The sequence below is a fragment of the Mastomys coucha genome, unplaced genomic scaffold (assembly GCF_008632895.1).
Source record: "Mastomys coucha isolate ucsf_1 unplaced genomic scaffold, UCSF_Mcou_1 pScaffold23, whole genome shotgun sequence".
Classification (NCBI taxonomy): Eukaryota; Metazoa; Chordata; class Mammalia; order Rodentia; family Muridae; genus Mastomys; species Mastomys coucha.
In genome coordinates, this window is record NW_022196906.1 from 44,963,342 (window position 1) to 44,974,298 (window position 10,957).

The 10,957-nt window shown below is 38.3% G+C and overlaps 1 protein-coding gene across 4 annotated transcripts in view; it reads right to left on the reverse strand.

The window, feature by feature from the left end:
- The window catches only part of Sik2 (salt inducible kinase 2), a 112,637-nt gene that overhangs the window by 35,919 nt on the left and 65,761 nt on the right, over window positions 1–10,957 (reverse strand). For all 4 annotated transcript variants that reach the window (XR_004111763.1, XR_004111762.1, XM_031345113.1 and 1 more), the window contains exon 4: window positions 5,598–5,759. Coding sequence is in view for 2 of the 4 variants with exons in the window: in XM_031345113.1 (XP_031200973.1) it covers window positions 5,598–5,759 (162 nt within the window). In the remaining 2 variants the exon portion in view is untranslated. The remainder of the gene's footprint in view (window positions 1–5,597; window positions 5,760–10,957) is intronic.

Genomic DNA, 10,957 nt, shown 5'->3' on the forward strand with positions numbered 1-10,957 from the left:
ATGACAAAACAAAATTTACACAATATCTTTCCACAAATCCAGCCCTACAAAGGATATTAGATGGAAAATATTAACATAAGGAGCAAAACTACACCCTGGAAGAAGCAAGAAAGTAATCTTTCAACAAATCCACACAAATGTAATTCCACCTCTTACAACAAAAACAACAGGAAGTAACAATTACCTTTTCTTAATATCTTAATATGAAAATTAATATTACCAACATATTCTAATCGATTGAAATCCAAAAATATGAGGAGTTAGAAATTTGTTGACTGGCATCCAATGGTCTCTCTAATTTGGTAATTGGATAAATAGGTCCAATATTATACAATCCATATACACTTTCAGCTCGTTTGTTGGTGACAGTGTCTTGCTGTGTACAACATAATGGTCTTGAGATCTTGCTTCTCCTATCTCAGCCTCTCTAGTATTGTTTAATTTATGTTTTTACACTATACTATGTTTTTCAGAACAGCTTACATATTTTAAAAGTATTTATAAACCCAAAAGAAATATAGACAATTAAATTGGGAGGTGGCTTGTAAGAGAACAACAAAAAGTGAGATTCAATGCTTTGCTTGACGTTTGTAACTCTTGTATCAAGTTACTACAGTAAGAGTCAAGATTTTAAGCTCTACTAAGTGCAAAACAAACAAACAAAAACACTTTATATATTTATGTTCATTTAAGAAAATGTTAGTAGTGATGTATTATTTTGAAATATACAGTCAATATGTTTGGAGTTATTTAAAATTTATATTGAGAAAAATGTATGTATTTTCAGTATTGCCATAGACAAGCATCAACATAAGACTGTTAAATTGATTGTTGTTTTATATCAAACAACTTATATAATTATCATTTTATTATAATATTTTATAAATTTTAAAGAATATGACAAAAAAAGATATTATAGGTAATTGAAGGGGGGTCTCTGAGAAGAGTTGGGGTACAAAAGGGAAACAAGAATGTTATTTAATTCTATTTACTTAAAATATATTTTTAAATGTTAACAAATTCAGATATATTGAAATCATGTAACTTTTCTCATCATAATGCAATAAAACTTAAAAAAAAAAAGGATTACTGTTTTAAACTTTTAATGAACCTGTGGAGCTAATGGCAGATGGTGAATGTTTAATTAGATAACTAGGAAACACATGTAAACATCTCTGTTGTAACTCTTTATTCAATTTATGATTTGAATTTATGTATGAACTTGTAAACTTTTGAAAATAGCTGCTTAAAATACCATGTGGTCATGTATCCTGAAAAAGTACAAGAATAGGAACAATGAGAAGGAGAGAACAGAAAAAGAGAAAAAACAGAGAGAGCAGAGAGAACAGAGAGAACAGAGAGCAGGCAGGCTGCTTACCATGAGATATGTTCTTTCTTAGCACCAGGTTTCTTCTTACATGAAAAGACAGGGCTTTTTCATACTCAAAAAAAAAAAAAAAAAGGTAGAAATTTTTTCTTTCTTTAAGCAATAAAGGTTGGAGTTTATTTTTCATCCAGAACGAGAGAGTTCTTTCTGTGCTTGCACTTGCTCTATGAAACCTGCTTGTGGGGGCTTTTGTTCCATCTACCAAATATATGTGTGTGTATGTGTAAGTATAGGTGTATGTATGTATGTATGTAAAGTATACATATATACTTGTGGAGAGGATGAGACAGGTAGCCGGGCCCAACATGAATGTGAGTATGAATGTATGTATGAATGTGTGTGTCTATGAATATTTACCTATGTAAAAGGTTTTTTCCTTCCTGTAAGCATGACTTTCTTTTCCTGGTTCACAAAGAGTTAATTGCTCCAGGCCTCCCTCTCACCTGGCCAGAGAGAGAGAGAAAAAGAGAGAGAGAGAGAGAGAGAGAGAGAGAGAGAGAGAGAGAGAGAGAGAGGGGGGGGGGGAGATGTGGCTCCCAGGCAAACAGAAGGGAACTGTAACAATCCTTATTTAACTCCCTGCAGCTACTAGCAAGAATTAGTTACCAAATGTATATCTGAATGTCTCTGTCTGTATGTAGGTACCCTTAAGAGTTAGAAGAGTTCAGAGTTTCCTGCTAGACATTCTTGCTAGTGCCAGATATTTAAGTTTTGTTCTGTCAGTAGTATTGACTCCACAAATCGCCAGCCAGTAGTTGTCATCAGACCTTTCTGCTATCAGCAGGACTCCAATCACCTATACTTTCCCCACAGCTGCCTTCCACAGAGGACCTGTTTGAGTCAGCTCCCCACATCGACCAGTCCAGGCTCTTTCCCTATCAGTTTTCACTGGTACTTGGTGTAGCCTACTACCTGGAGCTTGTAGCTGCCCAAAGTACTCTGAAGTTCTTAGATTAATGGAACACAATGCTCACTCGGTGACACCACTGGAGGACTGTCTGGCATATAACACTAGGAAAATACAAAGGAGTGGCCAGAGAGATCTCATTTTGAGCTGGAGAGCTGCTGCTGATTACCTGTGTTGCCTTAACAAGTTATCTAACCTCCTTGCATTTGGTTTGCTCATAAAACAAAGACAAATAAACAAAACACTAAAAAACCAAACCTGATGGTAGCTATTGTAGCTTCCAGTGTGCTGTGAAAATGAATGACTTAGAATTCAGCAGAGCTCCTGAAAATAGCAAGGGCTTAATTCAATTGTCCCTATCTGAACCAAAGGGAACAATTTTAGATACCTGACATTTTACCTCTTTTCTATACAGTTAAGAAGCCTTGAAGCTTCCACATTCAAAAGCAATAATAAAAACAGCAGAGCCCAACAAAGTGCAAACCTAACTGCTATATAGCATTAGGCACACTGCACTGACCTGCCTGTACAGCATTAGGCACACTGCACTGACCTGCCTGTACAGCATTAGGCACACTGCACTGCACTGACCTGCCTGTACAGCATTAGGCACACTGCACTGCACTAACCTGCCTGTACAGCATTAGGCACACTGCACTGCACTGACCTGCCTGTATAGCATTAGGCACACTGCACTGACCTGCCTGTACAGCATTAGGCACACTGCACTGCACTGACCTGCCTGTATAGCATTAGGCACACTGCACTGCACTGACCTGCCTGTATAGCATTAGGCACACTGCACTGCACTGACCTGCCTGTATAGCATTAGGCACACTGCACTGACCTGCCTGTATAGCATTAGGCACACTGCACTGCACTGACCTGCCTGTATTTCAGGCAGAGTTAGTAAACACAGACAACACCTGGTTATAACCTCTGTATTTTGTATTTACAAAGTTATTTTTGTGTTTTACTTGAGATGTTTTCTTTTGCGCTTCCAGTGATAAATAGTTTGTAAATCACAGGGTGTAATTTTAACCCCAGTCTCTGCCTAAACAAGGTTTCCAGGAGCCCTTTTGGTAATAAAAGGATACACAGGTAAAGCTGGAGCTCCTGGCTTCTAACTATAGCACTAGGGGGCTAAAAAAAAGGGGGGGTGGGGAGGGGCTTTTTTGGTAAAAGATAATTTTAAGGCAGTTGATGCTTTTAAGAAAAAAAGTTAAAAAAAAATCCAGAAGTTATTAGAGAAGGTTGGAACAAAATAAGTAAAATGAATGAGACTGAACAGAAAGGCCAATAAAGTGTGTGTGCGTAGAGGGGATCGCAGAAAATAAAACCCATACATAAAAGACATAAACCAACAACTCCTTATAGAAACAGTTACTATGTATTGCATTTTCACAACAAAAAGGTACAAATTAGTAGACTGACACACTCTCTCCCTCTTCTCCCCTCCCTCCCTCTCTCTCTCTGGCACCCTTCCTCCCTCCCTTGCTCCTTCTCTCCCTCCCTCTCTCTCCCTCCCTCTCTCCTTCTGTCCCTCCCTCCCTCTCAAAGCAGTGCAGCTGCTTTCTCCTTAAACTGTGTCACAGAGTCCAATAAGTATTTGCCCTAACTAGTGAACATATGACTCTCACATGGATGTCTCTGTCCCACCAGCAATCCTGGTACAAGTCACCACAACTTGCCACTGTGCCAACATTTAAACCTATGCCCTTATTTTCTAAATCTTTCTTTCCCTCACATCTTCAACCTCTACTGGTTGCTCTATTTAGACTCACATGCTCTTCCCAGGACTATTCAATACACTAAGTGTATGCTACTCTGATGCTACCAAGCTACCTCAACACTATTGCCAATGTTTGCTGACATGCAAAGTTAATTTTGCTAACCCAATTCCACCTCACTCAGATGAACAATTTACACCTTTCAACAGCTTTGATTCCCATTGACTATAAGATACTCTCAAGTCTGACAAGGCATTCAAGACCATCCCCAGTGTTTATGTATGCTCTTTCTCCTCTGCTGCTCCTTTGTCCACAATGAGCTATGCTCTTCACCATCCCAGTCTCATCTGCTTGACTACAGTATCCTGCTTCTGCATTTTTGGCAAGCAGTTAACTCATCTCTCAAGAATAAGATCAAACACTTCCTGATTTGTGATGCTTCCCATGCTCCTCAGGTTGACTGATGTTCCCTCCTTATGCTTCTGCCCTAGTTGGGACATAGTTACACCCTTGCCACTTTTTTAGGTGCTTCACGGAATTGAACACAGGCCTTGCATATGCTAAGCAAATGCTATATAACTGAACTCTATATAACCCCAGCTCTGCACATATCATTTTTCCGTATATTTACAACTTGAGGTATGATTGATAAATAAAAAACACAATGTGAATTTTGATATACATATATGCTGTGAAATAATTTATACATACCACATATTTAGCATAGCATAATGCCTGGCATATATTTTACCACATATGAGTGAGTTTTGAGTACGTGAATAAGAAATTCATATTATCAACTTTAATCCCAACATTTGGGAAACAGAGGCAGGTAGATCACTATAAGTTCAAGGACAACCTACTCTACATAGTGAGTTCCAGGCTAGCCAGGATTACATAGTAAGACAGTATCTCAAAAGGCCAAGATAAGAAAAGAAGAAAGGAAGGAAGGAAGGAAGAACAAAAGGAAGGAAGGTGGGAAGGGAGAAAGGGAGGGAGGGAAACTCACATTATGAAATTTAAAGAGCTGAACATGGTGGTCCATGCTTATAATCTCAGAACTTGGGAAGCAAAGGTAGGAGAGCCATAAGGTGGCCTGAGCTACATAAATGTGCTTAAGACCAGCCTGGGCTATATGAGATTCAAGACTCTGCCTCAAAAATGATAAAAAACGAACAAACACAGAAGTCAAGATACACACATACAGAGAAATGTGTGTGACTTGTCTCTCTGTGTTGTTCGCCTTCTGCTGCCATCACCTTCTTTGTCCCTTTCTGTCTGCATCCTCACTGCACCAGCACTTCTGGCCCTCTCCAGCCTTCTAATCAGTATCACATTGACAAACAACTGGTTTACAGAACCTCCCAAGAAATTTAGATGCAACTCAGACCCCCCAAATATAGTCCTGTCACTTTATACATTAACAGAGGACATATTTTCTTTCTTCATAGTCACACAAAGGACTAAGAGGTAACTATATTTTGGTAAACCCCGACTGCCTGCAGGGCTCTTTCCAAGTACTCAGGACAAAGGCTCTCATCGATCATTTCCCAGGTAGTTACATCCCACTTACCTGCTATTTTGATATTCATGTTGTTATCCAGCAGGAGATTTTCAGCCTTCAGGTCACGGTGCACTACCTTCCGGCCATGGCAATAATCAACAGCAGACAGAATTTGCCAGAATTTTCTCCTGGCTTCAGATTCATTTAATCGGCCATGATTAGCAAGATAATCTGTAAAAGAAGAGAATATTTAGAACTATTCACAAAAATAGAATAAGCTCAACTTTAGTATTCAAGAAAAACTTTGACTCTTTTTTTATTAGATATTTTCTTTATTTACATGTAAATTTCTCCTTTCCCAGTTTCCCCTCCAAAAAACAAAGAAACAAACAAAAACAACAAGAACAAACCACTGTTGCCTCCCCCCTCCCCATGCCTGCTACCCCACCCTCTCCCACTTATTGGCCCTGGCATTCCCCTATACTGGGGCTCAGAACCTTCACAGGGCCGAGGTCCTCTCCTCCTATTGATGATCGAATTTGCAATCCTCTACTATACACATGCTGCCAGAACAATCAGACCCACCATGTGCAATCCTTGGTTGGTGGTTGAGACCCTGGGAACTCTGAGGGTACTAGTTAGTTCATATTGTTGTTTGTCCTAAGGGGCTGCAAACCCCTCAGCTCCATAAGTCCTTTCTCTAACTCCTTCATTGGGGACCGTGTACTCAGACTCATTTTTTTTTAAATGAAAAGTGAACATTCAAATAAAACACAAAACATGTTTCCCAAGTTTCTTGACTTGGGAGAAGTAACTCTGACTAAATTTTATAGGTTCAACATAAATTCCAAGAGCCCAATATCAGATAACAGCAGGGGTGGTACAACAGTCATACCATGTCTTAAAGTAAGTTTTATTTTATTTTTTCTGCCTATGTACTCTCTGCTAATTTGCTAAAGATATATTGTTTCTTCACGGCATATTTAAATAAAAGTCTTGCAAGGCAAAGAACATGAGTGAATTCTCTGATATACCAGAGAAGGGATGTCATAAGCATTACTTTCATATAAGACCTAGAAATAGCTTCAATAACTCAAACCCTGATCTGTTCAAAGAAACAATTCTGATCTACCCAAGAGCAGATAAATTTGTTTTTGTAACTGCTCCCATGAAAATGACTGCAAATCATTTTGCAGGATGCATCTGCTATCTTTGTACAGTGTTACAATCTTTATAAAAGCAGTTTAACTGAAAATTAATTCTACACTAACTATGTACATGACTTCAATAAAACTAAAGGCAACAACCTGAAGAGATGAAAGCCTTCTAAAATCTTTTGGGGAGGGGACCAACATAAACTTTGGAAAAAATTATTTAAGGTAATTTTCTTAAGTAAAGACATATTAGTGGCTGTTTTAGGATTACTATTTCTATGATGAAACACTATGACCAAAAGCAACTTGGAGAAGAAATTTATTTGGTTTAAATATCCTGAATCACAGTATACTAAGAGACTAAGGCAGGAACTCAAACAAGGCAGAAACCAGTAGGCAGGAGCTGATGCACAGGCCATGGAGGAGTACTGCTTACTGGCTGGCTCACCCAGCCTGCTTCTCAGGATCATCAGCCCAGTGATGGCACCATTCACAAAGGGCTGGTCCTTCCCATATCACTAGTGCCTTAGTCAGGTTTTATGGAGGCATTTTCTCAATCGAGACTCCTTCCTTTTCTGAGCTCCTTGACTCTCGCTGTGTCAGGGTGACATAAAGTACCCAGCACAGTGGTAATATTCACACATTCTCTGCCCTCGGCTCCATGGCTTATAGGGCTTTTTGTTTGTTTTGTTTTTTGCAACTTGTGCCTTTGGCCCATTACCTTCCAAATATTACGATTATTTCTTTTTAAAATTTATTTAAGATTTCATAGTTTACAAATATGATAATGTTTGGTAGGTCCTACATTATGAGTATCAAGACTGAAGATAAGTATAGTTCAGTAATTTAGGTGAATTTGTATAACTTTGAAGTAAATGAGTTGATCTGATGCCAGAATCTGGGACTATTTTATTATCTCTTACAGACTTTTACTGAAATCCTAACTACCCTTTCAGAATCTTGCTCAAGTGTCACTTAACCCTTAGTAGTTTTGTATCATTTTAGGTAAACAGACTCTCTCTTCTTTAAATCTTAGTTACTGTTCCATTTTGCTGTGATTACAATCAAGACAATTTATAAAAGAAAGCATTTAATTGGGAACCTGCTTATATTTCAGAGGGTTAATCCATGATCATTATGGCAGAAAACATGGTAGCAAGCAGGCCAGCATGAACTCACATATCTAAACTCACATATCTAAACCACAGGCTCATGGAAGCAAGCAGGTCAGCATGAACTCACATATCTAAACTCACATATCTAAAACACAGGCTCATGGAAGAAACGGGGAGATTGAGCCTGATATGGCCTTTTGAAACCTCAACAGCACCCCAAGTGACACAACTCCTCCCACAAGGCCACACCTCCTAATCTTTCTTAAAGAGTCTACCAACTTGGAACCAAATTACATTAAAATATATGAGCCTATGGGGGTCATTCTCATTCAAAATAGCACAAACTCCTTATTACACATCATTCTCTGAAACATTCTAATTTTCATATATATAAATATCCCAATGTATACACGCTACAACCTTAATAGTAACACACTGTGCTTTGAAAATATACGAACATCTGAGCATTTTGAGAATATAAATCAAACTTTTCTCTATTGTAATCTCCACAACACTTAGCACTATACAAAACACCATAAAATTTAATCTTTTAAAATAAACCTTGTTCTATTTTATAAGAAAAAAAGCCCATAAGTGTTTTTTCTCCACTTTTTATATAAGAGCATTTACTCTCTCTTTAAACTTTACAGAACCTCCCTTTTCCTTTAGTTTGTTGTAGATAATGTTTTAAATATGTATGAAATATGTATTACATGTTTCTCACATTTAATATAACTATTAACCTTTCCATTAATACTGTAAAAAATGATAGTAACTATAACCTACAACTCTTCTACACATTAATATTCTACACACTGCAGGCCTTGACTGTAAATGGATATTCTATCTATTCTACATTTGTTAGTATCAGAAACTGAAAAGGCAGGCTTACAACACTGCCCTTTGCCTTTGGAGCCTACACAATAGTCATCTACAATTCTGAAGGAAAAGAAAGGATCATGTAAGAATATAAATCATTTCTGGTAAAGACAATGGTCTTAATAAACTCAGAGATTCACCTACCTCTGACTCATGAATGTTGGGATTAAAGCGCACGCCTAAACACCATCTGGCTTCTGTTTGACTTTTTTAAAAAATAATTTTGCTAAACGACCTTGATTCTTAATATTAACAGTACCTGTTCTATCCTCAAATAATCTCAAAACAGCTGAACTAATATTCCTAGTAACAATATGATTAGTGAAATTTACAAGATAACATTTCTATGAAGCTCTTTTTATCTTGAGGTAACACTGTCCTACAATATGGTAGCTTTAAAAGTTTTTATGCTTTAAAAACACTTGAAAGAAAGGTGTGGGGATGTGGTTCAGTGACAGAGCTCATGCCAGAACAGGCATTGGGCTTCAACCCTGCACTTGCTAAAATTAAAACCAGTTCATTAAAAAGAGGAGGAACCAAGATGGAAGACTTCCAATTATATCATGTCATCTAGCTTTAATGTTGGCCTTACTAAGTACCAGGGGTTTTATAAAAGGAAAACTAGAAAGAAGCCATTCCTGATGCTGGAAAGCACACACAGCTGTTTACTCTCGTTGGAAGTGTTCTGCACTTTTTAATGAAGTCTTCCATCTTGGTTCCCCTCCTCTGTCTACAAGTTACTTTTTGGTTTTGGAAGTTTTTTGGTGTTTTACTTTGTAAGAAAAAAAAAAGCCCATAATTGTCTTTTCTTCACTTTTTACATAAGAACATTTACTCTCCCTTTAAACTTTACAGAACCTCCCTTTTCCTTTAGTTTGTAGTAGACATTTATGATATTTGATATAATTGTGGCAAAAACAGAAGGCTCAGGCATGGTGTGGCAGCATTTACCTCTAACCCCAGTTCTTAAAAGTGGGGTCTGGAGGATCAGGATATAAGTTCAAGACCAGGCTTGGCTACAGGAAGTCCTGTCTCAACCCTACTCTAACACTTTCTCCAAAATTAGGGGAAGCCAGGCTGATAGAATTAAAAACCTCTTACGGTTGCTGATCATGTGATCCTGAGCAAAACCCAACCTTATAACTCTCCATTTGCTCATCCAAAACTGAGAATCATAAGAGAATTCTTTTTTTTTTCCCTTCTTGTTCCAGCCCAAAAGTTGATTGATTGATTCATTCATTATATGTAAGTACACTGTAGCTGTCTTCAGACACAACAAAAGAGGGTGTCAGATCTCATTATGGACGGTTGTAAGCCACCATGTGGTTGCTGGGATTTGAACTCTGGACCTTTGGAAGAGCAGTCAGTGCTCTTAACTGATGAACCATCTCTCCAGCCCCATAAGAGAATTCTTACAAGGTTATATAAAGATTTTTTTAAAAATCTTGGTATAGATTCTGACACATAAAAGTTCCCTAAAAAGTATTACTTCAATGCTGACTTACTATTGTTGTTGCTACTACACTACCAGGGTTGACTCTGGGTACCTTCTTCTTCTACCCATCTGCCCCTTGTGATGTGGTTTCTATGCTTCCCACCTCACTGAAATTGCTTTAAAATCAAGGACACCCTCTACCCCCAGGCTAAAGCCATACAGACCTTCCAGATACACTCCACACTTAGTTGTTCTCCAACAAAACAACCCCCCACTTCCATTGGTTCTATATTTTCTTGGTCCTCCTCTATTTCTTTCACTAACTTGCTCTCACTCCTTTTCAGACTACAAGAAGCTACCATATTGTAGTCTGGGCCTTTACCTCTTCCTTCTTTAACAAAACATTTTCAAGGTTCATCCCAGTCCAGTACACTATCTTGGAATTTTTAGCAAGGATTTACTTTTATTTTCTGTGTGTATGCCAATGGAGGGCAGAAGAGGGTGTCAGATCCTCTGGAGCTAAGACTATGACTGTAAGCTGCTGTGTAGGCACTAGGAACACAAAATCCAGGTCCTCTGCAACAGCAGCACGTGCTCTTAACTGGGGAACCATCTTTCTAACCCCAAGGGTTTTGTTTGTTTTTTTAAAGATTCATTTTTATTATTTTTATTTACATGAGTGTATATGTAGGTCACTTGTGTGCCTGTTGTGACAAGAAGGCACGGAATCTCCTGGAGCTGGCTGAAGCCACCATTGTGAACCACCCTGGACTCTAGGAACTTACCTCAGGTCCTCTGGGGAGTAGCAAGCACTCAGTACTTGAGTCATCTCTCTAGTCCCTGCCC